Source organism: Martes martes (assembly GCF_963455335.1).
Source record: "Martes martes genome assembly, chromosome: 1".
Lineage (NCBI taxonomy): Eukaryota > Metazoa > Chordata > Mammalia > Carnivora > Mustelidae > Martes > Martes martes.
The window spans coordinates 156,659,930-156,687,372 of NC_137888.1; the positions used below are offsets into that span (position 1 = coordinate 156,659,930).

At 41.8% G+C, this 27,443-nt stretch overlaps 1 protein-coding gene across 1 annotated transcript; it reads left to right on the forward strand.

The window, feature by feature from the left end:
• Positions 1-16,601: 16,601 nt before the first annotated feature.
• Positions 16,602-27,127, forward strand: LOC308356706 (zinc finger protein with KRAB and SCAN domains 7-like). The gene is made up of 5 exons (XM_080825896.1): positions 16,602-17,133; positions 20,711-20,879; positions 22,371-22,462; positions 22,781-22,907; positions 24,610-27,127. The coding sequence occupies exons 1-5, from the start codon at positions 16,720-16,722 to the stop codon at positions 26,064-26,066; spliced, it is 2,259 nt and encodes a 752-aa protein (XP_080682022.1). The 5' UTR covers positions 16,602-16,719; the 3' UTR covers positions 26,067-27,127.
• The last annotated feature ends 316 nt before the right edge of the window (positions 27,128-27,443 follow it).

Below are 27,443 nucleotides of genomic sequence, written 5' to 3' on the forward strand. Positions count from 1 at the left end.
AAAAGTTGGTTTGTGAGGCTAGTAGGAGTAGTAAGACCGCCAGAGCAGTAAGAGCTGTTAGAGTCATTGGGAGCAGCCTCATCTGGGGAGTGGCCTTGCCAGAGCAGCCTCCTTCCAGGGAATGGCCTTGCCAGAGCAGCCTCATTGGAGTGGCCTCGCCAGAGCAGCAGCCCCATCTGGGGAGCGGCCTCGCCAGAGCAGCCTCATTCCAGGGAGTGGCCCTGTCCGGGGAGCGGCCTCGTTGGCAGTGGCCTCATCAGGAGCAGCATCATGGGGAGCAGAGGCTGCATCATCGGGGCTGTCGTCCTCATAGTCGTCATCCCCTCTTCCTCGTCAGGAGCGGCCTCGTCTGGGGAGTGGCCTTGTTGGAGCAGCCTCGTCCAGAGCAGACTTCTCCGGAGCGGCTTTCTTGGAAGTGGCCTTGTCGGGGTCATTGTCATTGTCTCTTCATAAGAGACGGCCCCTACCAGTCAGTTTGATTCTCAATGCTTGGCGTGAAATAAAGCTTTGCTTGACCTTCAAAAAAAAAAAAAAGATATTAATCAGTTACATGTAACACCCAGTGTTCATCACAAGTATCTTCCTAATTACCCATCACCCACTTAGTCCTCTGCTCTCTTACCTCCCCTCCAGCAACCTTCAGTTTGTTCTTTACATACAAGAGTCTCTGGGTGCACCTGGGTGGCTCAGTTGTTTGAGTGACTAACTCTTGATTTCTACTCAGATCATGATCTCAGGGACATGAGATGAAGCCTTGTGTCAGGGCTCTGTTCAGTGTGCTTGAGATTCTTTCCCTCTGCCCTTCTCCAAAGCACATGCACTCTCTCTCTCTCTCTCTATATATATATATATATATACACACACACACACACACACACGTGTGTGTGTATGTATATATTGAACTGTAAATATATATAAATAAATAGATAGACACATATCTAAACACAAGTAAATAAAACTTTAAAAAAAGAGTCTGTGATGGATTACCTCCATTTTTTTCTTTCATACCTTGTGTTCATTGGTTTTGTTTCTTAAAGTTCACATATGAGAGAATTCATATATTTCTCTTTATCTGAATGACTTATTTCACTTAGGATATTACACCCTAGAAACATCTACATTGTTTGAAGTGGCAAAATTTCATACTTCCATGATCTGTAATTCCAACGTGTGTGTGTGTGTGTGTATATATATATATAAACATTTTAATTATCCAATTATCTGTCAAGGGACATTTGGTTCTTCCCATATTTTGGCTACTGTGAACACTGTTGGTATAAACACTGGGTTGCAGGTGCCACATTGATTTACTATGTTTGTATCCTTTGAAAAAATACCTAGTAATGCAATTCCTGGGTCATAAGTTAGCTCTATTTTTACCTTTTTGAGGAAGCTCAATAGTGTATTCCAGTTGGAGCACCAGTTTACATTCCCAACAGTGTAAGAGGGGTCCCCTTTCTCTACATTCTCCCGATGTCTGTTTTTTCCTGAGATTTATTTATTTATTTATTTATTTACCATTTTGACTGGTGTGAACTGATATCTCATTGTGGTTTTGATTTTTATTTTCCTGGTGCAGAGTGATGTTGAAACTTTTTTCATCTCTCTCGTGGCCATTTGTATGTCTTCTTTGAAATAATGTCTGTTCATGTCTTCTGCCCATTTATTGACTGGATTATTTGTTTTTTGTGTATTGAATTTGATAAGTTCTTCATAGATTTTGGATTCTAGCCCTTTATCATTTTTTAATTTAAATTCAATTAGCTAACATACAGTACATTAGTTTCAGATGTAGAGTTCAGTAATTCATCAGTAGCATACAACACCATATAACACTAGTGCTCATCACATCACATCACATCGCATGCCCTCCTTAATGCCCATCACCTGATTACCCTATCCACCCACCAACATTCCCTCCAGCAGCCCTCAGTTTATTTTCTAGAGTTAAGAGTCTCTTATGGGTTTTCTACCTCTCTGATTTCTTCCCATTCTTTTTTCTCTCCCTTCCCCTATGATCTCTGTGCTATTTCTTTTTGCCTCATATGAGTAAAACCATATAATAATTACCTTTCTCTGACTGACTTATTTTACCGAGCGTAATACCCTCCAGTTTCATCCATGTCAGTGCAAATGGTAAGATTTCATCATTTCTGTTGGCTGCCTAATATACCATTATACATACATATGTATATCTATATATCTATATCTATCTATCTATATAAATGTTTTCATATATATGAAATGGATAAAGAAGATATATACATATGTATCTTATCTATCTACCTATATATATGTATTTATATATATGTATGATTGATATATATATAGATATATATTGATATATTGATATATATCATATATATACATATATATACATATTATATATATATATCTATATATATCTATATATATATCTTTATCCATTCATCTGTTGATCAACATCTCCACTCTTTCTATAGTTTGGCTATTATAGACATTGCTGCTATAAATACTGGGGTGCAGGTGCCCTTAGGAGCAATACCTTTGTATCTTTGGGGTAAATACCTAGTAGTATAATTGCTGGGCCATAGGGTAGCTCTATTTTTAACTCCTTGGGGAATCTCCATACTGTTTTCCAGAGTGACTGAACCAGATTGTATTCCTACCAATAGTGTAAGGGGGTTCCCCTTTCTCCCCATCTTCCCAATGTCTGTTGTATCTCAAGTTGTTAATTTTACCCATTCTGACTGGTGTGAGGTGGTATCTCATTGTGGTTTGGATTTGTATTTCCCTGATGCCCAGGGATGTGGAGGATTTTTTTTCATGTGTCTGTTGGCCATTTATATAGGCAAATTAAATAAAAATTATATACATGCATACATGCTTGTATATACATTAAATATAAAATAGGGAAATGGCTGTTCATGTCATCTGTCCATCTCTTGACTAGATTATTTTGTTTTTGGATGTTGAGTTTGATAAGTTTATAGATTTTGGATACTAGCACTTTATCTGTTAAGAAATTTGCAAACATCTTCTCCCATGTTGCCTTTTAGTTTTGTTGCCTATTTCCTTTGCTGAGCAGAAGATTTTTATCTTGATGAAGTCCCAATCATTCATGTTTGCTTTTGTTTCCCTTGTCTTTGGAGATGTGTTTAGCATGAAGTTGCTGCAGCCATCGTAGAAGAGGTTGTCTGTGTTCTTCAGGATTTTGATGCATTTCTGCCTCACGTTGAACTCTTTCATCCATTTTGAGTTTTCTCTTCATGTATGGTGTAGGAGAATGGTCCAGTTTCATTCTTCTACATGTGGCTGTCCTATTTTCCCAACACCATTTGCTGAAGAGTCTGTCTTTTTTTCCCCATTGGATAGTCTTCTCTACTTTGTATAGGATTAGTTGACCATAGAATTGAGGGTCCACTTCTGGGTTCTCTTCTGTTCCATTGACTTATGTGTCAGTTTCTGTGCCAATACCATACTGTCTTGATAATTACAGCTTTGTAATATAGGTTGAAGTCTGGCATTATGATGGCTGCAGCTTTGGTTTTCATTGTCAATATTCCTTTGCTAATTGGGGTCTTTTCTGATTCCATACATATTTTAGGATTATATATTCCAGCTCTGTGAAAAACACTGATGTTATTTTGATAGGGATTGAATTTAATATGTGGCTTTCTTTCAGTACCATAAACATTTTAACAATATTTGTTCTTCTAGTCCATGAGCATCGAATTGGTGTCTTCCTCAATTTCATTCGTACATGTTCTATAGTTATCAGAATATAGATCCTTTACCTCTTTAGTTAGGTTTAGTCATAGGTCTTATTGTTTTTGGTGCAATCATAAATGGGATCAATTGCTTGATTGCTCTTCTGTCTCATTTTTAGTATATAGAAATGAAACTCTCTTCTGTGCATTTATTTTATATCCTACCACTTTGTTGAATTCCTGGATCAGTTATAACAATTTTGGGGTAGAGTCTTTTGGATTTTCTACATAAAGTCTCATGGCATCTGTGAAGAGAGGGAGTTTAACTTCTTTGCTACTTTGAATGCCTTTAATTTCCTTTTGTTGTCTGATTGCTGAGGCTAGGACTTCTATTACCATGTTGGAAAACAGTTGTGAGACTGTGCAACCCTGTCATCTTCCTGACCTTAGGGGAAAAGCTCTGTTTTCCCCCATTGAGAATGATATCTGCTGTTGGCTTCTTGTAGATGGCTTTTATGATATTGTGGTATGTTCTCTCTATCCCCACACTGTGTAGAGTTTCAATCAAGAAGGGATGCCTTATTTGGGCAAATGCTTTTTCTGCATCAGTTGAGAGGATCAGATGGTTTTTTTCCTTTCTTTTGTTAATATCCTATATCACATTGATTGATTTGTGCATGTTCAACCACACTTGTAGGCCAGGAATAATTGCCACCTGGTTGTGGTGAATAATCCTTTTAATGCACTCTTTGATCCTATTGGTTGGTATCTTGGTGAGAATTTTGACAACCTTGTTCACTGGAGATATTCATGTGCAATTCTCTTTTAGATGGGGTCTTTGTCTGGTTATGAGATCAAGCAATGTTGGCCTCATACAATAAGTGGAAGCTTTTCTTCCATTTCTGCTTTTTTGAAAGAGCTTCAGAAGAATAAGTATTAGTTATTATTTAAATGTTTGGTAGAATTCTCCTGGCAAGTCATCTGTCCCAGGATTCTCGTTTGCTGGGAGATTTTTTATTACTGCTTCAATTTTCTTGCTGGTTATGGTTTTGTTCATGTTTTCTATTTATTTACTATTTCAGTTTGGTAGTTTATAAATTTCCAGGAATTCATCCATTTCTTCCAGATTGCCTAATTTGTTGGCATACAGTTTCTCACCGTATCTTCCTAAAGTTGTTTTTCTTCAGTGTTGGTTGTGATCTCTCCTCTTTCATTTATGAATTTATTAATTTGGGTCCTTTCTATTTTCTTTTGGATAAGTCTAGCTATTTTTTAAGTCTTATTAATTCTTTCAAAGAACCCACTTCTAGTTTCATTGATATGTTCTACTGTCCTTTTGGTTTCTTTTCATTGATTTCTGCTCTAATCTTTATTATTTCTCTTCTCCTGATTGGTTTAGTCTTTATTTGCTGTTCTTTCTCCAGGCCCTTTAGGTGTTAGCTTATGTATTTGAGACTTTTCTAATTTTTTTGAAAGAGGCTTGTATTGCTATGTCCTTCCCTCTTAGGACTGCTTTGGCTGCATCTCAAAGGTTTTGAACAGTTGTGTTTTCATTTTCATTTATTTCCCTGAATTTAAAAAAATTCTTCTTTAATTTCCTGGTTAACCAATTTATTGTTTAGTAGGATGCTCTTTAACCCCCAAGTGTTTGAGTTTCTTCCAAGTTTACTCTTGTGATTGTGTTTAAGTTTCTCAGCATTGTGGTCTGAAAATATGCCGGGAACAATCCCAAACTCTTTGTTCTGTTTGAGACCTGATTTGTGACCCTAATTATGTTATCTATACTGGAGAATATTCCATGTGCATTTGAGAATGTGTATTCTGTTGTTTCAGGATGGAAAGTTCTGTATTTATTTGTGAAGTCCATCTGGTCCAGTGTCATTCAAAGCTCTTGATTCCTTGTTGATCTGCTTAAATGATCTGTCCATTGCTGTGAGTTGGGTGTTGAGTCCTCTACTATTATTGTTTTATTATCAACATGTTTCTTTAATTTGGTTATTAATTGGTTTATAAAATTGGCTGCTCCCAAGTTTGGAGCATAAATATTGATAATTTTTAGATATTCTTGTTGGATAGACCATTTAGTTATGACATAGTGTCCCTATTCATCTCTTACTATGGTCTTTGGTTCAAAATCTAATTTGTTTAATATGAGAACTGCTAGTTCAGCTTTTTTTTTTGAGGTCCATTAGCATGATAAACAGTTTTCCACCCACTCACATTCTATATGGAGGTGTCTGTAAGTCTAAAATGAGTTTTTTGTAGCCAGCATATGGATGGGTCTTGCTTTTTATGCAATCTCTGTCTTTTTAGCCCACTTATATTCAAAGTAACTGTTGAAAGATATTAATTTAGAGCCATTGTATTACCTGTAATGTCCATTTACTGTAGATTGTCTCTTTTGCTTTCTGGTCTATGTTCCTTTTGGGCTCTCTCTTCACTTACAGGATCCCCTTTAATATTTCTTGCAGGGCTGGTTTAGTGATCACAAATTCCTTTAATTTCTGTTTGTCCTGGAAGCTCCTTATTTCTCCTTCCATTCTGAATGACAGCCTTGCTGGATAAAGTATTCTTGGTTGGATGTTTTTCTCATTTAGTACCCTGAATATATCATGCCTGCCCTCTCTGGCCTACCAGTTCTCTGTGGATAGGTCTGCTGCCAGTCTAATTTTCCTACCCTTGTAGATTAAGAACATCTAGTCTCAAGATGCTTTCAGGATTTTCTCTTAATTTCTGAAATTTGCATGCTTCACAGTTATCTGTCATGGTGTTGATCTATTTTTATTGATTTTGAGGGGGTCTCTATACCTTTTGGACTTGAATGCCTTTTCCTTCCTCAAATTAAGGAACTGTCCCTCTCTTTCTTACTTCTTCCCCTAGGGCCTCAGTAATTCTTTTTTTTTTTCTTTATGGTATTGTTTGTTTCTCAAAGTATCCCTTCATGGTCCATTAGTTGTTTTTCTTTCTTTTCCTCAATCTCCTTCCTTTCCATCATCTTGTCTTCTATGTCACTGACTCTTTCTTCTGCCTCATTTACCCTAGCTGTTAGAGCATCCATTTTAGAGTGCTTCTCAGTTAAAGCATCTTTAATTTTGGCCTTCTTAGATTTTATTTGTATACTTTTAGATTCTCTAGTGTCTTTTATGCTTTCAACCCCAGCTAGTAACTTCATAATCATTACCATGAATTCTAGCTTTGATATTTTATTTATATCTATATAAATTATATCTGTGGCAGAGTATACCTCTGATTCTTTTAAAGGAAAAAAGGGAAAAAATAAAAGGAACATTTTAAACTGAGATATAAAAAAATCATGAAAAAAAAAAACCCCTTGAATTCTATATATTATATATTATTTTCCCCTAGCTCTGGAGTTTTGCAGTTCTGTGTGCTCTGTAAACCTGGTGTTCACCTGATGTTCCAGCTGTTCTTCTGAGGGAGGGACCTGCTGTGCTGATTCTCAGGTGTCTTTGCCTGGGCAGAGTTCCATCACCCCTCATCAGGGGGCTGTGCTCATTGTAAGCTGTTTCTGGTTGCCTTATGTGGTTTTTGCTTCCCTAAGGCTTTCCCTACCAATATAGAGGATGAAAATAAAAATAAAAATGGTCGTGCCCCAATCTCCAGCCCAGAAGATGAAATATCTCAGGCTCCTCTTTCTCCCTCAGTGAAAAGCAGTCTTCACTGTTTTTAAAAAAAAAGATTTTATTTATTTATTTGACAGACAGAGATCACAAGTAGGCAGAGAGGCAGGCACAGAGAGAGAGGAGGAAGCAGGCTCCCCGCTGAGCAGAGAGCCCGATGCGGGCTCGATCCCAGGACCCTGGGATCATGACCTGAGCTGAAGGCAAAGGCTTTAACCCTCTAAGCCACCTAGGCACCCCAGCAGTCTTCACTTTTCTGTGTGCCAAATTCTGCAGACTCCCGAGATGAGCACCTGTGCCGATTCTCCTGTAGAAGGTGGAATTTTGCTATATTTCTGTCCTTTGCAGGGCACCTATATGGAGAGTTGTCACCCAACTTTGTTGTGGTTCAGTTTATGGCAAACTGAGCTGAGAGCCCACTCCTGGGGTCACTGACCTTAGCTAGTTTCCCCACTCTGATGCCTAGGAACTCTTCCAGCTGAGGCACCCCCATTCTTTCAGTGACCTTAGGAATCCTGAGACCACATTGTCTCATCTAGGATTCTGCTCCACTTTGCCTACTGAGAACCTTTCAGGCAAGGACATGACTCACTGGAGCAGACTTGTGAAAGTTCTGATTTTGCACTCCGAGGCTGTGTCACTTTGTTACCACAAAGTGGTAACCTTACAGTAAATTAAGGTACAGTAAAGTACCACCTTACAGATGTTTATCTCCCCTTCCTTCCTTCCCCCCCTCCATTTATATTCTGATATATACCCTAACATTTAGTTCTCTAGACCTCCTACCTTGCAAAAAGTGGTCACTTTCCTATTTGTAGAATTCCAGCAATTCTTTTCTTACATCTCAGGTTGAGTTCATAGGTGTGCAGAATGATTTTATAGTTATCTAGCTAAATTCATGGGGCAAGATGAAACAAGGTCCCCTCCTCTTCCACCATCTTGCCTCCTTCTGTGCCTGTAATTCTATATTGAACTGGATTTATTGTTCTAGGTGCACTTATCAGAGATTTTGGACTTGAGTAAACTGAGGCAGTAAACTGCTTGATTAGTTGACTAAAGACTGTTTTAATAGAAGATATATCTGCTCCTGCATCAATCTGTTGGGATAGAATAGATATGTATATTTAATAATAGCCTGAACTCAATGGAACTGACATTCCAGAAATTGCTTGAAGTATTGTAGACTTAGAGGAAGGGATCCAAAAACATAGGTGAAGTCAGGTATAAGAAGTTTGTTTTTCAGACAGTGTTTCTAGAAAATTTTAGTGGTTACTATCTGCTATATGTTTTTTTATATAATTTTTATTTATTTTTTAAAATTTCTTTTCAGTGTTCCAGAATTCATAGTTTATGCACCACACCCAGTGCTCCATGCAATACATGCCCTCCACAATACCCACCACCAGGTTCACCCAACCTCCCATTCCCTTCCCCTCCAAAACCCTCAGTTAGTTCCTTAGAGTCCACAGTCTCTCATGAGAGACTGCTATATATTTTGAAATTAGAAGAGTTCACAGCAGTATGAAATTGCTTGGAATTCACGTGTGTGATCAAGATTAATGAGATGAAACAAAATTTTGGCAAGAGTGCTAGAAAATTCCAAACTTTCTCTCTTCTAGAGAATATCTGTAACATTTATTTTAGTCCTAGAAGCAAAAAGCAAACACAAGCCAAATTCCAATCATAACTGACCTTTTGGAATTGAGAAATTTCTACTAGAGCTTTACTCTCCAAACTTTGTTGTGTATCCTTATGATTGGAAATGACTGAAAAACAAGCCCCTTCTCACCCTAAAAAGTACTTAGATAAGTATTAAACTTTTCTTCATTGTTACCTTTCTCCCAGGCTCCATCCATTTCTGGGCAGTGGAAGGAACCAGAAATGACAGAGAAGTGGATGATAGGTGGAGGTTTAACTCATTACAAGTGAGAAACCCTTAAGGACAGGCTTGTTCCAGGCACTATGAAAAAAGAGGAGGAAACAATACTCCTGCCCACCACTAAATGGGGAGAAACAGCTTGGCCCTTCCAGAATGCCTCCTTCAAGGAGGAAATATCCACTCACTTACTGAGTTCTGCATGTTTAATCTGTAAAAACACTGTGTGTGCAACACCGGTGTTATTGGGGTAGAGGGTTATGCACTAGATAGTCTTAGAAAAGATACACACTTAGCCATAGAAGAACGGCAAGGGCAGATGGAGGCATCCTAGAGGCCTCATATGTAGAGGAATACAAATTCCCTAGAATATCCGGATTCATGTTCTTGTTGGTTCTCTTCTGATTGTTCAAGCAATAATAAGAAATGTTAAGTATTGCCTGTTCTCTAAAGTGATGTTAGAACAGGATCATCAGGAGATATTATGGTGGTTTAGAGGCACAGAGATTTTATACATCAAAACTAGAAATCACATCACTGTTTTCTTTTTTTTAATTTCCTACAGCTTATAACAAGAAATAACCTGAACTGAAATAATGATTATCCCTTCCTGAAAATGTGTATCTCTTGACATTTGATCAAGTTGTTGTCTCTCTTCTGACACCTGTCCACATCCCACTTCAAGGCTCAATCTAATGCCATTCCCTTTGAGGCTGACTGTGATCCCTTTCAAAATTAATCCCTCCCTTGGCTCTCTGAACTTCTTTTATGTTGGGTATCATATACTGCCTTTTGCTAGTCACCCATAACTGCCTTGACATTTTTCAAGGTCTACTCTCCTATCTAAGTAAGACCCTAGTAAGGTATGATCTTACTCCCCATCTCCCTCCTAGAATCCAAAGTTTCTTACACAGATGCCTTCCTTATGTTTATACAGTGCTTATTAGGGCATGTCAAAGGTCACAACTTACCTCACTTAGTACTCCTAACTTGGGAGATGTCAGCAGGCATGGATTTTTTTTTCTCCCATTTCACAAATGAAGAGACTTAAGACTCAGTGGCCACACAATTTGTCCAAGATCACAAATCCCTGACAGTAAGAGACAGAGCTCAGAGCTGCCATACTTATAAGCCTGGAAGTAAATCATTGAGATGCTTCTGGAAGAATTTAGATTTCAGATCTGAGATCTAACAAGCCCAGAAACTGAAGGATTAAGACCAACCGTGTCAAATCTATTATTTCCAAGACCAAAATGGTGCTTTTGGAGAAACAAGGTCACAGATTTTGGCTCAGAGAGAGATGTCTCTAGAATGAGAGGCAGATCTTGGTTCATATTGCTCTGTGGCTCAATTTCCCCACCTGTGAAATAAGAAGGTGATGGCTAGCCTACCTATCTGAAGGATCCTTCGTGCAGTCCAGGAGTCCTCTCCATCAACTATGGTGGCTGGGACTAGTGGGTAGAATGGCCTGAAAATTCTCTTTCCACTTCGCAGATTTGCAGCAGGAAGGGCCAGAGGCTGAGCTGGAGCTCCAGTGAGAGGGTTGGGGTTGCAATGACAGACCAAAAGCAGGGGTTTCACCAGAATATAGTACAGGGGTGTATAGTGCATACTTTCCTAAAACTACTGGAGTAGATCCTCTGGGAAGGAAGCATGGCAAATTGGGATGGTACTAGGTGTGGAGGCAGAGGCCAGCACTTCCACCAACACACTGGTTGATGCATTGGGACCACTGGAAGGTCTCCATCACTCTCTGGACCAGTCTCCCCATCTGTGTCACAAGTGAAGGTCAATGCCAGCACCAACAATGGGCAGAGGCAGCCCGCGACCACAGTTCCCAGTGCAGGGCTGGGACATGGCACACACACCAGCAAAGCTGACTCCTGACAAACTGCCATCCCATTAGTAAGTGGCTTTGAAAGAGTCCTGAAGTAAAGATGCTCCAAAAACAGTTCCCTCATGGTCTTCGGGTCCCTGGAGCAACTTTCAGTTCTGTCTAGGAAGCTCAGAGCCCTGCTTATCTCTTTGGTCTCCCTGTCTGGGATTGGCTCCCAGGGGGTAGGACTGTGAGGGTCCCTGAGGCTCAAAGTTGAAGAGAACAGTCCGTGCCCCCCTCACCGTGTTAACTCAAAGCCATATTTTATTAGTGTCACTGGCCCTGCTCATGCTCATAACATGCTGGAACACCATTAACAGGAATAGAGTAATAAAGAACAGGAATGAATGGGGTTATAGAAAGAGAGCCTCCTGGAATAGAAAGAAGAGAAGACATCTATAGATTTGAATTCAAAATCTTCCTTGCCCTTTTCAGCCAGTAAAAATATTACCCAGCTAGCAGGACATTTGCCAAGCCTCACCTGTAAACTAATGATCCTGTCTTACTGAGGCACTGGGATTACAAAGCAAATAAGCAGATATAAAGTATGTCCCTGTCTCTTTCCCTTGAAGTCTATCAGTATAGCTGTCAATCACAATCCAGACCTATGATTTTCCTTCCCTGATTAAAAAGCCTTCCACAGCAATTCAGATCAAGGACCTATTTCTTAGAGATTAGGCCAGGCACACCAGGGAAACAAAGGTAGCCTGACCTTTTCTTCCAGCCAAGAAGACAGTCACTAAAAGCAGCCAAGCTTGGAGTCTGTGCCTGGGGACTCAAATGTGAACAAGAGAGACATGGTATCAGCTCACATAGGGATTACTTTACAGTAAATGAGGCTGACAAATTAACAATGTTAACATAGTGTGACAAATAAGGACTGTGAGAAACACAAAAGAAAGGGAATCTCCTGGAGAAGGAAGTTTCTCAGCTAAGTCTTGAAGAACAAGTACAAGTTTTCAAGGTAATGGGAGTGTCTCTGCTCTTGGCAACATCCATTCCCATTCAAGCACAATAGCTGGGGGTTCCTGCCCATATTCTAGGGACCTACCTTTTTTTTTTTTTTTTTTTTGGGACCTACCTTATTTTTAAGGTGTATAAGAGTTCCTAGTTGTTGAAGAGAGGGCTTTGCATGCAGATAATGTCACAATGTCTGAGCAGTTTGGGGAAAGAAAATCTCCAGACCTGACTGTGCTTCTCTCTTTGCTGTTATTATTATTATTACTACAAACAAATGGGTCAAAGACACAGCAGGCCTTGGCAGTAATCTGGATACAGTGGATAAAGAAGTGGGAGGAAACATACTAGAAAACACCTCTTATACATACAGTGTGCCAAGAACCATTCTAATACACACACACACACACACACACGTGTGTGTGTGTGTGTGTGTGTGTGTGTATTCTCATCCAATCCTCATATTAATGTTATGATTTAGGCACTATTCTTATCTTTATTTAACAGATAAGGAAGCTGTAGCACAGAAAGGCCAAGTAATTAGACCATGGTTACCCAGCCCATGGTATGATATCCAGGGTTCTAGTTTGGGCTCCTGGGTGAATGGTAGTGCCTTTCATGGTGATGGGAACATGGGTGAAGCTGAATGAATGCTGCTTTAGGCATATAGAATTTCTGTTACCATACCAAAAATTACTCATAATTTCTGTTACTCATACCAAAGCTTGTGTGATGCTTTGTCAGAGAGGTCAGGGTGGTATTCCCTCAGATCTCTTTGGCCCAAATGCAGGTGTCCCAAGATGCTATATGGGAGGCATCATGTAGCATGTCTTTCCCACTGAGACTCAACCCAGTCACAGTAGATCAGACCCACAGTGCTGGCCACAGAGGGACCTATGAAGTTTAGACATACCACCCTGATGAAGCTAGCCCTCACAGACAATGAAAGCCAACTGCCTGAACATGAAACAGCTCTAAAGAATAAGAAAATTCAATCTTGCTTTCCAGGTCCTGTGTCTACTACATACTCCAAAGCAACTAGAACTGCAGGCCATCACACGATCAGGGAAACCTGAAAACTGGAGTTGACAACATTTGGGTTAGCCTTAAGAGAGTTCTTGCTTAAGAGCCTTGAGTCTCTGAGGCTTTAATGGACCAATGGACTATATCCAGTGGCAATGACAGGCAGAAGCTAGGATGAGATAGCCAAGACCTCCCTATGCAGTTTCTAAATGTAGGGGGTGACCTTGATAGCAAAAGGACACCCTTTAGGGTGGGCGGGCAAAAACTATTCCAAGAGACTTCCTTACAGCTTGTGAAAACTGTGCAGGTCTTCTGATGCCTCTGTTTCTGTCCTGGCTTTTGCAAGAAATTGAGGGATGTGTCCAGTCCAGAGGCTGGCCCAGAACACCCTTGATATATTGCTGATGCCTGGATATGCCAGGACACTGCTATTTTGCAACCTGTAAATGATCTAACCTTCTAGGCTACAGCAAGCTACATAAGATACAGCTACTTCTGTGGAAAAGTGGCTGATCTTATCCTCTGCCCTTCACCCATGGCCATTATACCTAGAGGTTGTGGCTTCAGGGCTCAATCATGTTAACAGCAGGAACCTGTTCACATCCTGCTTCTGTATGCAAACCATTCTTCCAGGTGAAGACCACCTGGGTAGCTCCTGACACCCAGATACTAGGCAAGTGCATCTAGATTATGTTGTCCCCTTACCTTTCCACTTTTTATCAGCTCCTTGGACCCCAGATTGCCAGTGCTTAACTTTAGGAAAGATTAACCACATCCATCAGCCAAAATACCAGTCACTGGGCCTGTTTCTTCATTAATAAGATGGAGATGCGTGTACACTGAAACTCTTATTGGGTGAAAATGCCATGGGCATCACATGTAGTATATACCAGGCCTTTTGCTTTGTAGTGTCTTTTTGTTATCTCTATCATCTTTCAAAGCCCTGTGAGGCACATATTATGCTCTACATTTTTCAGATGTCAGAAATGGTCTCAGAAGTTGGGTATATTCCCCAAGGTCAGCAGAAGGGGCAGGGGCAGAGCTGGGGTGCAGCTCACACTTCGAATGGTCTGAGAGGGAAAGGTACCTAGCCTGAAACCTCACTTGAGGCCCCACCCTCTCTCGGTTCCGAGGTGGCCCCGCCTAGCCCGGTTGCAGGTTGTACTGGCGACCGCCTTCCAGGTCACCCTTCAGAGCACAGGGAAGTGCGCGCCCACCTTGGCCACCGAGAGTTCCGGGATCCTGGAGGGGCCGGAAGTGGGTCCTGTTCTCGCTTCCGGCTCGGCCATTGTTTTCGCTCCTGCAGGCCGCGGGTGTTTTCCGCATGCAGGGGTCGCTGCGACTGTACACCGGTGAGCGGAGCAGGGGCGGGGAGGGAGGTGCTGTCCGGGCTGGGGTCGCTGGGTTGGAGCCGCGGCCGCCCGCAGGCCTAATCTGCGACGCTGACCCGGTGCACGCTTTGCCTCCGCGGCCGGTGGCGCGGTCCCTGTGACACTCTGAAGCCGCCAGTTGTAGAGCCGCCTCTTTGTCCCGTCCCCTTGACCAGTGGTGCCTGCCCTGGAGCATGGCGTCTGCCGGTACAGCGGAGAAAAAGGCAGACATGGCCAGGTGAGCTGCGCCGCAGACGCCCTGGTTTAATGCAAAACGTAGGTGGATATTTTCCCAGCCTTGCGCTGAGAGACCCCACAAAGCGTCAGAAGTGGGTTAGACAGTCTTGAAATTAAAAACGTGAAGTGTCACTTGGAGACCCAAAAGTGCAGAAGAGATTAGCTGCGGAGCATTCGGAACTAGTAGGAAAATGATCAGAACTTTTTACAGGTGTGGGGATCTCAGAGCAGAGTTAATAGGCTCCTCTCGTCCTCCTCCCCCCCGCCCTTCTTCCTCTTTTTTTCTTCTTCCGCCTGCTTGCTTGCTTGCTCTCTTCGTTCGTCCGTTCCTTCCTTCCTTATTTCCTTTACTTTCCTTTATTTTCTCCTTTCCTTTCCTCCTCCCTTCCTTCCTTTCCTCCTCCCTTCCTTCCTTTCTTAACAGAAATTGAAGCCTAGAGAGTTGCTTACCAAGGGTACTGAGATGCATGGTGACCATCATTGATGCCCTAGTTTCCACTAAGGTACTGATTCTCTGAGTTTTACCATATATTAAGTGGATAAAAGCTTTTCCCCCACTTCAGTATCAGCTAAATGAACGATATTCATTCGTTTACTAAAGGTGTACCTCTGTGTGCTGTGTACACACACACACACACACACACACACACACAAAGAGGACTGGAAACCTGTAGGTGACACCCCCATTGCCCTCTGTCCCTGCCCTGCCCTTTGAGTCTTTCCCCAAAGTGGGGGAGACAGCAGTGTAAATCACAAACACAGTGTGATAAGTGTTCTAGTAGAGGTTTGAATGAAAAAGGTACTGTGGGCTCACTGAGGCAGTAATCACACCTAAGCCTGAAGAGATCAGGAAGGTTTTCTAGGGGAGGTGGTTGAGTAGGAATAGGTCTGGAATTTACTGATTCCATTGGGTTTTTTTGGTGGCTGTCTAGCAAGAGGGTGTGAGTGGCCAGTTGTGCATAAACTAATTAAAACAATTGTGTTTTAATTAGAAGTACAGAGAAGAAGGCTACCAGCTTTCTTCCTGCCTGGGACAATCAGGAAAGCAAGCATTCAGGAGGAAAGGGTATTTGTTTTGGGTCTTGACAGATGAGTAAGAGTTTGTCAAAAGCTGAAGAAGAAAAATCCAAAGAGGACAAGAGAATATGTGGCTTCTGGCTGTGTCTCCAGAGCTTTAGTGCCAAACTTTGTTGTACATCTCTGTCACAATAGAGAAGAGTAGAAGAGCTTTGAGCATTCACTTCCCACATAGGTTTACTTATAAATTAAATATATGTATTGTTTTATGAATTTCAATACACATTATAAAACATACACTAAATAGGAGTTAAATAACAACTTAGTGTGTTCTTAATATACCCTTTGGATCATCTTGCATATTCCTTACTTGGAGATTATTGCAGCTTCTCTAGCCTGAGTACCTGGAGAGAGTGGTAAGGGTATGTCTAGAACAGGGCCCAAGGCCAGGTGGTGAAGGGCTGTGACTGCTAGGCATAGACATTAAGGTTTCATCCTGTAGATTCTGGGAGCCACTGAAAATTTTAAGAAGGGAAGTCCCTTAGAGAGATGCTTAGAGACTGCCCTGGTTGTAAACTACCTCCCCCACTTTTCTTCCTGGAGTTTATTTATTTATTTTTTTAAAGATTTATTTATTTATTTGTTAGAGAGAGGGAGTGAGAGAGAGAGAGCATGTGAACAGGGGGAGGGTCTGTGGGAGAGGGAGAGCAGACTCTGCACTAAGTGCCGAGCCCTATGTGGGGCTTGTTCTCATTACCCTGATATTATGACCTGAGTGGAAACCAAGAGTTAGACACTTAATGAACTGAGCCACCCAGGCACCCTTGGAGCTTTGGTTTTTAACTGTGGATGGTCTGTTGTCAGCCCGGGGCTGAACACTCTGGGACTCTGATTTCTCTCTTGATGTTTTTTTAGGTGACACCCCCATTGCCCTCTGTCCCCAACTCTGAAAACAGCCCCTGAGACCTGAATTACAGAGCATCATTTTAACTGGACAAACTGCAGCTGAAACAAGCTTTTCTTGGAGGTCACAATGACCACCCAAGGCAGGGGGACTTTAGGCCTCCTCCCTAGGGGTGCTGTTCTTCAGAAACACGAGGGGCGCCAGACCATGAAGCAGGAGCCAGGGAGCCAGACCTGGGGTCAGGGCTGCAGTCTCCAAAAGAACCACCCTCCTGTCTGTGAAATTTTCCGGCTACACTTCAGGCAGTTATGTTACCATGAGATGTCTGGGCCACAGGAGGCACTGAGCCGGCTCCGGGAGCTCTGCCAGTGGTGGCTAATGCCAGAGGTACACACCAAGGAGCAGATCCTGGAGCTGCTGGTGCTGGAGCAGTTCCTGAGCATCTTGCCTGGGGAGTTGCGGACCTGGGTGCAGCTGCATCATCCTGAGAGTGGCGAGGAGGCTGTGGCTGTGGTGGAGGATTTTCAGAGACACATAGGAGAGGTGAGCAGATGAGTCCAGAATGGCATCTGGAACCCTTCTCTAGGGTTCTAGACTGATTTATCCTAGGCTCTAGGCTGATTTATCCTTAGGATTCCTGAGCCAATTCCATGGAGAGGGAAGAAATAGTTTTGTACTTCAAGTCATGAACAAAAATTCAATTCCCAGAGAAGCTCTGTGCATCACTTTGGGAATAATGTGTTGTGACCCTCTCTTCAACCTGGCGATCCACACAGTACTCCTGGCAGGTAGAGAATCTGCCCACTGTTTAGAAGGGACTGTGGTAGGGAGTAGATTTCTGCGTATGTTGATAACATGGGCTTTCATTTGAGAAGTTGTGGTTACTTACTTCCTTGTACTTCTCAGTCTGTTATCTCTCTTCCCGGATTTTAGGTTCTTTAGGAGAGGTGACATTTCTGGGCCTCATAATCATTGGTTTCTTTTCTAACTTTCCAAATCCAACTGGGGTCTCCTTCCTTCCTTCCTTCCTTTCTCTCTTCCTTTCTTTCTTTAATTCTCATTTTGGTTTACCCTGTTTCCTAGGGTTTTCTCAAATTTAAAGCCAAGGTAATTTAAATTAGAGGAAAAGTTGGAGAGCCAGCAGTGTGATAACAGTGGGAAATCTGGCTTCTAGGACCACAGATCTAAGTAGCTCTGTGACCATGTGTATCAGTCAGGGTTTAGCCAAAGAAGCAAAACCAGTAGGAAATGATATATATTATATATTTATATTTGTATATATATATCTATAGCATTGCTACAGAGTGACTTAAGTGATTATGAGGACTGGCCCGGCGGTACAAGTTGGAAATCTGTAGAACAGGCCATCAGGAAGGGCCAGCTGAAACTCAGGCACAGCCTGAAGCTGCTGTCTACATGCAGAATTACTTTTTCATGGAACTTCCAGCTCTAATTTTAAGGTTTTTGTAACTGATTAAATCAGGCTCATCCAGATGATCTAGGATAATCTCCTTTACTTAGAGTAAACTGAACATGGATATTGATTATATGTACAAAATACCTTCACAGCAACACCCAGTTTAGTGGTAAATTGACACCTAAATCAGTCTATCTGATAAGTCTAAAATTGCTCTCTTGTACTAACCAAGGAGGGTGAATTAGGGTTCCCTCTACTTTTACTCCTTTGCACTTTATTATGGAAAACCAGTATATGAAATATCCCAAGTACCCCAAAAAATAGTTAAAATATGTATGTCTAGGGAATCAATTCCAGTTGATTGGAGTCTGAGGGCTACACCTTTTTCCAAGGTACCAGCCCACCCATTTGGCATTGAATCCATTGCCAACCACTATTTCTTTGGACACAAAAATAAACACAGGAATAAATCAGTCATCACCAGGGTCTAGAGAGCAACTAGATTCAACCATGGGCAGAGACCAGTGGCTGAATAAAGTGTTTTTGAGTGCCATTTAGTGAGGAGGCTGGAAGGAAAATTTCTCTTATTTCCCACCTTTGTTTGCCTAACTTGAAGAGAATGCCCCCTCCATTAAAACTTAAGCTTTTATCCAGGCACCCTCAGAAAAAGGTGACTGAGTCACAAACTCAAGAGAGTGACTTAACAGTTGACAGAGCAGCTGCACACTATTGGCTCCTGCTTAGGAGTAGGATCTTTGGACTCTATATGTTACTCTGCCTTTATTTTCGGCTTAAGTTTTTCTGATGTGGAAGACATGAGAATGGGACTATCTTTCCTACCATGGGCTCAGAAAAAATGTATTTGTGGCTAAATGAATAAACAAGCTTTTTTGTGGCAGTTTGCCAGGAGTAGATTAAGGAATATCAAGGCATATCAGAGTCACTCTGCTCAGCAGGAATGAGCATGTGCATGTGTGTACTTTGGGGCTGGAGAGGTTGTAGAGCAATTCCTGTTGGGCTGCAGAATCATGCAATTTGCAAAATGCTTTTACATCCTATATCTTATTTTTGTTCCTAGCAGGCTTACAAAATATGAAAATAATAATCATATCTCCATTTGACAAGTGACACAAGCTCAGGGAGATTAATTGACTCATCTCAAATGGTGATTAGTGAATATTCTCTTTGTCCAAGAGATTTAACTGAAGTATGGTTATTGCTGATTACTACCAAGTGTGGGAATCAGAATTTTCTAGCACCCTAGGTTCTAAGCCACTAGTTTCCCCCTAGTATCTTGCTGTGGAGTGCCATCTTAGATGAAAATTGGAATGGGTTTTCATTCCTAAAAGAAAAGAAACTTGGGAGTCTGAGTCCTAGATAATGAATAAGAACTGACCAGCATTTAATTGTTAGTGAATTTCAAGGTTGTGTTGTCATGATGCAGCTAAGTTCTACCTTCTTCCAATACCCACAGCGACTGTATTTAAGAGCTGTAACACCCATTTATAAGAACTGTTCCATGGAGACTCCAGGGAGCCTTCTGGTTCTATCACTGTGCTAGAGAGACATACAGTAAAGGAGAGAGTCCCCTTATATCTCAGCAGATAAAACCCAATGAGGCAAATCCAGCAGGATTTGTGAAGTTGTTTTCACCCTAGGCTGTACTGTGTACGTGGCAGCGCAAGCAAGTGAGCCTATAAATGTGATTCATTTAGATGGTGTTTTAGGTTTTCAGCTCCAAATGCTGGTGAAAAAGTAACTATGAGATTGTGAGGAGCTGGTTTGATGACAATAAGCAAGGGTTAGAAATACCTCTACTCTGAGGTGTTCTCAAGGTCTCTAAAGATTGGTGTTACCTCATCTTATTTGACTTTTTATAAACGTTATTTTGGAGGGATAGTACATACTGAATACTGGTTTTGCAGATAACTCTAAAAACTAGTAGTAAGTATCAAGAGGGGAAAAAAAAGTATCAAGAGAAAATCATCAGCAAATTTTAACTGAACACCAACATTGGGCCAAGCATTGTTCTAGGAGCAAATGATCAAGACAGAGTTCTTACACTCAAAAAGCTTATATTTCATTGGGGGAGAAATAGACAATAGAGGCATAAATAAGATAATGTAAGGGTTAAGACATACAGAGACTGTAATCAGGTAGTTTGAGAGAGAGTGACTACTACAACTTTGCTTTGTCACTGTGGTTAGAAATGGCTTCTTCGAAGAGGAATGTTGCTGAGAGAAATTGGAAAAGCTTTCTTGAGGTTTGTCAGCCACTATTCTGGGATCTTGCTTCTGCTGTCAGCCTCAGGTACATGCACCTGTCATTTTATTTTCTAGGTACTTCTGATTGGTCTCTTCTGTAGACTAAGGTCATAAGGAGTATGGAGAATTGTTCTCCTGGCTCCTTTTTCTAGATTGTTCTTCATAAGCAAATTTATGTCTGAAGAATTGACAAAACGGGAATGGTTATATAATCTGGGCTTCAGGCTTCTACCAAGAGGTTCAACAGAAGTATAGCAAGCAGGATGGCAAGTTGTAGATCCTGTTTTGACAGTTTTCCCCCCAGTAGGCTGTACTGGTGGGTCTGGAAGGACATTGGCTGTTCTTTTCCTGGCTTCTTTCTGGGGGTGTTTCTTAGAGGTTTGGGTTTCTAGGCCTTGGAGGATGCTCTTTTGATTCCAATTATAATTCCTGTCTTTAGGTTTCAGCTCCTGTACAGGAACAGGAAATGCATTTGGAGGAGATGACAGCCCTGGGTACAACAGAGGAATCTCTTCCTACCTCATCCTTCAGTGAGAGTTCAGGCTCTGGAGCCTGCCTGGAGCCTCCTCATGACCCAGGGACACACCTCCTCCCCATTGGGCACTCTGGTACTCCTCTCCTCAGCCCTGGCTTCAAATCCTGCCTCCCTTTTCTCCTCAAGTCTCCTTTCCTTTATTTCCCTATAACCCACCCCATTGGAATCCCTCATTGCCTTGCCCTATGTCTTCATTTCCTAGTGACTTTGTCTGTTTCTTTTGCTTATTCTCTAATCATTTGTGTATTTAGCAAGTTTTTGTCTAGCACATGTCAGAGGCACTGTTGGGAACCGGAGAGATATAGTACACAGTTCTTGCTTTCAAAGAACTTGTTATCTAGTTGGCAGAGTCAGTCAACTGCAAGAAGAGTTGTCCTTGTAAGATACATTGAGTGATATCTGTCCCCAGGTATTTGATGCCATGAAAACAAGCAATATGGGCATTGTAAACATTGAGCAAAATCGTTACGGTCTGGGTGGGTAGGGGAGGCTTCATGGGTGAGGTATCTGTGGGATGTGACTGTGAAAAATGGGGGAACAAATTGAAGCAGGGAGAAAAGTGGTAGGCACCAAAGTAGAGGATATAAATAAAGACTAAGTGGGGGTTCCCTGGACCCCACACTGAGGTGGAATGAGGAAGAACTGTTTTGGGGAGCACAGGGTCTGCCAGAACAGGGCCTAACAACTGAGGTTAGGAAAATTTTGCTGGATGGGGGTTGATGTGTTAGAAACAGTATTTTGGGAGAATTATCTGATGCACGTGTTTGGGATGAATGGTGAGACCAGTGGTTGGAGGACTCAGTAAGAGGCCAGTGTGCCAGAATGGATGTGAGGTGGTCATTGCCTGAGCAATGCTGAGTGGAATAGAAATTGAGAGACAGGAGATACATTGTGCAGGAAGAATTCATGGGACAGTAAGAGGAAGGAGAATTATGGGGCTTGGCCAATATTTGGATTCATTGACAGAACTTGGAAAGTCAGGAAAGAAAGATGGTAAGAATGTCCATTTTTGACTGAATATAAGATAAAGAGGGACACCCAAATGAAATGTCCAGTAGGCCACTGGAAGTCTGTAACAGGGGTCTAGAAGAGAGCTGGAACTGGGAAAGCAGCAGTAGAGCATTGAGAGTCTGTGAGATCTCTGCCAGAGCAAAAAGGGAAGCTTTGAGGCCCAGCACCTGCAGCGTCCATAATGAGAAGCCAAAAAAAGGAAGGGAAATCAGGAATGAAGGGCCAGAAATGTGAGGGGCAAATCAGGTTGGGCTGATGCCACAGAAGCCATGGGGAGAGAAAGTGGGCCCAAGTCTAGCTTCCTTCAGAGAGTTTGAAGCGAGTGAGGGCTGGATGGAATGGGTAATTCTCAGTTGGACCAGGGAACCCTCTTCACCCTCAGAGTAAAACCTGCATGTAAAATTCACAGCGCAGTCAGAATAATGCCTGTATGGAAGAGGGATGAGAGGCAGTGTGTGGAGCTGCCTGGGTTCTCTTGAACCCACTCCCTGGGATACAGACCTTATTGGAGCCAAGGTAGGACTTGTCCTCATAGCTCTCTTTCCTCTCTCAGGTCAGTGTGCTTCCCAGGTGCCTGCCCTTTTCCAAGCTGGGAAGTCAGGAGATCAGGCAGCAGCAACTGTGCTTCAGATGGTCGGGCCCCAGGTGAGCTGAGCTCTGTCTTCCCTGAGTCCCCAAATCTGCAGCCTGGGAATAGCTAGTGCTCATCTCCAGGGCACTGGCCAATTCTGAGATTAATCCTGTGATTTACCTTCCTAATTACTTCCTCTGGAATTGGGTCCTGCTTGCTGAGTTCATGGATTCTGTCTGGCCCTGGACTTGTCCTCTTATATGTGTCATCCCAACTTCTCTCCCTCCCTCATCCCTTTACCCACCAGGGCCCCACCTGGGCTCTTGGTACCCTGATATGTCTGCTCTTCAGGCCAAGGAATATCCCTGAGCAGTAAAAGCTTGTCATTCCAGGGATCTGCAGCATACCAGTTCCTGTCTGTGGACTATACTGAGAGGAAGTGGAAAGGTCCAGCCCTCAGTCAGAGAGCTGTGTACCGGAGCATCATGCCGGAAAACTATTGCAGCATGGCCTCAATGGGTAATGATTCTGTTCCCCAGTAATATAGTCTGCATTCTTTTCTTTACATTTTGCAAACATGAGATAAGGTAGAGAGAATACTATAATGAACCTCTCTGTGCCCATCACTCAGCCCTAAGTTATCAACTTTGTCTTTACCCCATTGTTAATTGACCTAGGGTGGTTTGGTTAGAATTTGTAGTTGTAAGGAATAGGGGTCTACTCACGTTATTTAAGTACTGAACTGTATTACTTACAATAAGTAAGTAATAAGTAATAAGTAAATAAGTAATAAGTAAAATAAATTTTATGCCAGGGAATGTAAGGCAGTTGCTCCCTGCATATCTGTTTTGTCCTCCCACTGCCACCCATTTTCTTCGCTCTGAATCTCTTATCCTCTCATAGCTTCTTCTTCAAGCTCCTAATGGCTTGGCTTGGCTTCTCTCCATGCCTCATTTAGTTTTCTTTATTTTGCCCTATTTCCAGCTCAGATTTTACTGAGAGAGGGCCTTCCAGGGTGGTTTGGCCATTAAATATCATCTCTGTTTGGACAGAACTTTGCCCCTGGCCACAGCAGAGGCTGAGGGGTAACATACAGAGAAGCTACACTTGGTCCTGGTGCCCAGGTCTAGTCAGTTGTGGTCTGAGATATATTGAAACCAGTTACTCAGCACAAAGCATGGCTGCCTCAGTTTCCCCTTTGGGAAAAACTGAGGCAGGACAGCTTCCTGGAAAGGGGTGTTTTCAGGGCAGGTTCTCTGGTTGGCAAGTCTAGCACAGTAGCCAACTCTGGAGAGGGTGGATAGGCTTAGGAGTCCAGGAGCCATAACTTTCCATATGCTGATGCCATGATGGCTTGTGGCCCAGGTTAAGATATGATTAAAAGAACCAACAGTTTATGTTCAGACATGACTGATTGCTTGCTACTTCCACTTTTTCCAAATTCAAAAGGAAATATTCAACTGTGTAGTTTCCTTTGATTCCAGATTATCAAGATACCAAAGATATATTTTGACTTGTGTTTCAAATTATTGGTCCCTTTCTTAATTTTTATAGGAATGTAGTACTTGCAGTACTGACTTCTACCAGTCTAGTGCACCAGAGACTAAGGGAATCTCCACTTTAAGAACTTTGCTGTCCCTTCCACAATACTTCTCCCCCATCATTTCTGAACCTGTGTTTTCTCTGAATCTTCTCACTGTCCTCACATATGAGAATCACTTTTTTGGTACATTTTTTCCTAATTATGTTTGCCCATACTGTTTCCCATATTTGATTTGAGGTATTTGCCTCTCCCTTCTCTCCCCACTATCTTTACTGGGAACCATGGAACCATACAGTGTCATGATTGGAAAGGATGTTAGAGTTCATCATTTTACTAAGTGATTTCTGTAAGATCACACCACCTTTACAGTCCACTGTCTTGCCTTCCAACTGCCTTTTTAATTGGATAATTAAGTGGGGCAGTTAAGAGCTGTCAGGACAGAGCTCTGTCCTAATAACTTTTCTTCCATCCTCCCCCACTGACCATCTTTCCCCTCTTTGTCTTTCTGTCATGAAGAAAAGCTTGAGCTATTTCCCATCTTTCTCTTGTTCTTAATATGTCGTCTCTTAATGTGTCCCCTAATGTGAAGGTTTTTTCAGGTCCATAGACTCCTAATGATTCTGTTTCATCAGCAGAACAAGAAATGAATAAAAGTTGTTTTCTTCTTTCTCTTGGCAGCAGGTGAGACTAGGATGCAGCATTCAGAGTTGCCTGCAAAACAGGAAGTTTCTAAAGAACCAATGTCACCTGATGGGACATCTGGAGGCCTCTGTGGAGTAGTTTCTGAGGAACTAGAATCAGGAGATGCCTGTGAAGGTACTTTAGAAAAGCTGGAAGGGCAACCCTCAGAGGAAGAAGGAAGCAGACTGGAAAATGATTTCTTCAAAATAACATGTGAAGATAAAAATAAATCCATAGAGGATGGATGTGATGAATATAATAATGAACTTGGGAAACGTCTAGATCTGTCCTCTAGTGCTGTAGAATGTCAAGGAATTCTGAAGGGACAGAAATTTTATCAGTGTGATGAATGTGGTAAAGCTTTCAATCGAAGTTCACACCTCACTGGGCATCAAAGAATCCACACTGGAGAGAAACCCTACGAGTGTAATGAATGTGGTAAGACCTTTAGGCAGACATCTCAACTTATAGTTCATCTCAGAACCCACACAGGGGAAAAGCCCTATGAGTGCAATGAGTGTGGAAATACTTACAGACACAGCTCCCATCTTATTCAACACCAGAGGCTCCATAATGGTGAGAAACCATATAAGTGTAATGAATGTGCAAAAGCCTTCACTCAGAGTTCCCAACTGATTGACCACCAGAGAACCCATACTGGGGAGAAACCTTATGAATGCACTGAGTGTGGTGAGGCCTTCATTCGTAGTAAAAGTCTTGTCCGACATCAGGTAGTTCACACTGGTAAAAAACCTTATAAGTGTAGTGAGTGTGGGAAAGCTTTCTGTTCCAACAGAAATCTTGTTGATCATCAGAGGATCCATACTGGGGAGAAGCCTTACGAGTGTAATCAATGTGGCAAGGCTTTCAGTCGGAGTAAATGTCTTATTCGACATCAGAGCCTCCACACTGGGCAAAAACCATACAAATGTAGTGATTGTGGGAAAGCTTTCAATCAGAACTCTCAGCTTGTTGACCATGAGCGAATTCATACCGGAGAAAAACCTTTTGAATGTAATGAGTGTGGTAAGGCATTCAGTCTCAGTAAATGTCTTATTCGACATCAGAGACTTCACACAGGTGAAAAGCCCTATAAATGCAACGAATGTGGAAAATCCTTCAACCAAAACTCACACCTTATTATTCATCAGAGAATTCACACTGGTGAGAAGCCTTATGAATGTAATGAGTGTGGGAAGGTCTTCAGTTACAGCTCCAGTCTCATGGTACATCTGAGAACCCATACTGGGGAGAAACCCTATAAATGTAGTGATTGTGGGAAAGCTTTTAGTGACAGCTCGCAGCTCATTGTGCACCAGAGGGTTCACACAGGAGAAAAGCCTTATGAATGTATTGAGTGTGGGAAAGCCTTCAGTCAGCGTTCCACTTTTAATCACCACCAGCGAACTCACATTGGAGAGAAGCACTCAGGTCTGGCTCGCTCAGTTTCTTAAGATATGATTTTCTAAGGAATTAATTAAGCTTTTTTTTTTCTTTTTTCTTTCTTTCTTTTTTTTTTTTTTAAGAAAGCTCTCTTAAAACTGCTCATCAAAATGTACCAATCCTTACATGCTTCCTGGTGATTCATGAAGTTGGGAGGGTGGGAGTCACAGTGTAATCATTTTCTGCCATTAGGGGGAAGTAAGGACTACACATTTCATATACTTGTTTATTCATTCATTCATTCTTTCTTTTGAACTGTTGAAAAAAATCAAACTCATTTCTCAGTTCTGCATCCTATAATCAGATTTTGTGCTTTTCAAGGACAGAGATTATATGTTTCTTATTCTACTCCACCTCCTTTGTTTTACTACTTACATAGGTCATATTGCAAGATGGATTCATTCTTTCCTTTCTCTTGGCTAAGGCTCTCCCTATATAGTTTATAAACTTCCACTTTAATTCAGGCCCTTATCACTTTTGTTCCCTACATATAAAAGCTTTCTTTTTCCTCTTGACTAATGTATGTCCCTTAGATTCTTCCAGAGCCCTCTCATTTCTGAAAGACCCTCTTAAAATGCCTTTTCTTCCCTCTTAAATTTCTATTCATTTGACCTCAGTGCTTCCAATTAGTTGGTGCTACAATGTGCAACTGTTGTTAAATTGTCTTGCCGGTTATTCTGAACTTAACGTGTATTTGTATACTTTCATATCAACTTATTGTAGGCTTTTTAAGGCTAGGTATGGTATCTGTTCTTTTAGCATATAGATAATTTTCACATAGTAGTTGTTTAATAAATTTTTAAAACTCTGCTCTAAGTTGCACCATCTTTAAATTGGGTATGAGATCCCCTTCCCCACCCCAATCAGATTAGAGGCTTCTAAAGATGGAAGTGGGGCAGTGCCCGGGTGGCTCAATGGGTTAAAGCCTCTGCCTTCGGCTCATGTCATGATCCCAGGGTCCTGGGATCGAGCCCCGCATCGGGCTCTCTGCTTAGTGGGGAGCCTGCTTCCCTTCCTTTCGCTCTGCCTGCCTCTCCTCCTACTTGTGATCTCTGTCAAATAAATAAATAAAATCTTTAAAAAATAAAAATAAAGATGGATGTGGTATCTCATTGTAGCATATCACATACAGAGGCCTCATTGATATTTTCTATGTATATTCGTGGACATCTCACCACTGTTACTTCATTGTTGGTTTCTGATAGATACTCTATTGTGTTTAGGAAGTTTCCTTCTATTTCTGTTGTTTATTTGTTTGTTTTTTTAAGTAGTCTCCATGCATATGTGGGGCTTGAACTCAGGACCTCAGGATCGAGAGTTGCATGCTCTATCGACTGAGCCAGCCAGAAGCCTCTCTATTTCTGTTTTTAGAAAAAGGAAGATAGTAC

Bases quoted from the DNA above. Each gene is read 5' to 3' on its own strand.
- LOC308356706 (XM_080825896.1), top strand. From the start codon at position 16,720: ATGACCACCCAAGGCAGGGGGACTTTAGGCCTCCTCCCTAGGGGTGCT. The intron at 17,134-20,710 runs GTGAGCAGATGA...TCCTGTCTTTAG, and splicing joins TTCAGAGACACATAGGAGAG to GTTTCAGCTCCTGTACAGGA. The intron at 22,908-24,609 runs GTAATGATTCTG...TTCTCTTGGCAG, and splicing joins TTGCAGCATGGCCTCAATGG to CAGGTGAGACTAGGATGCAG.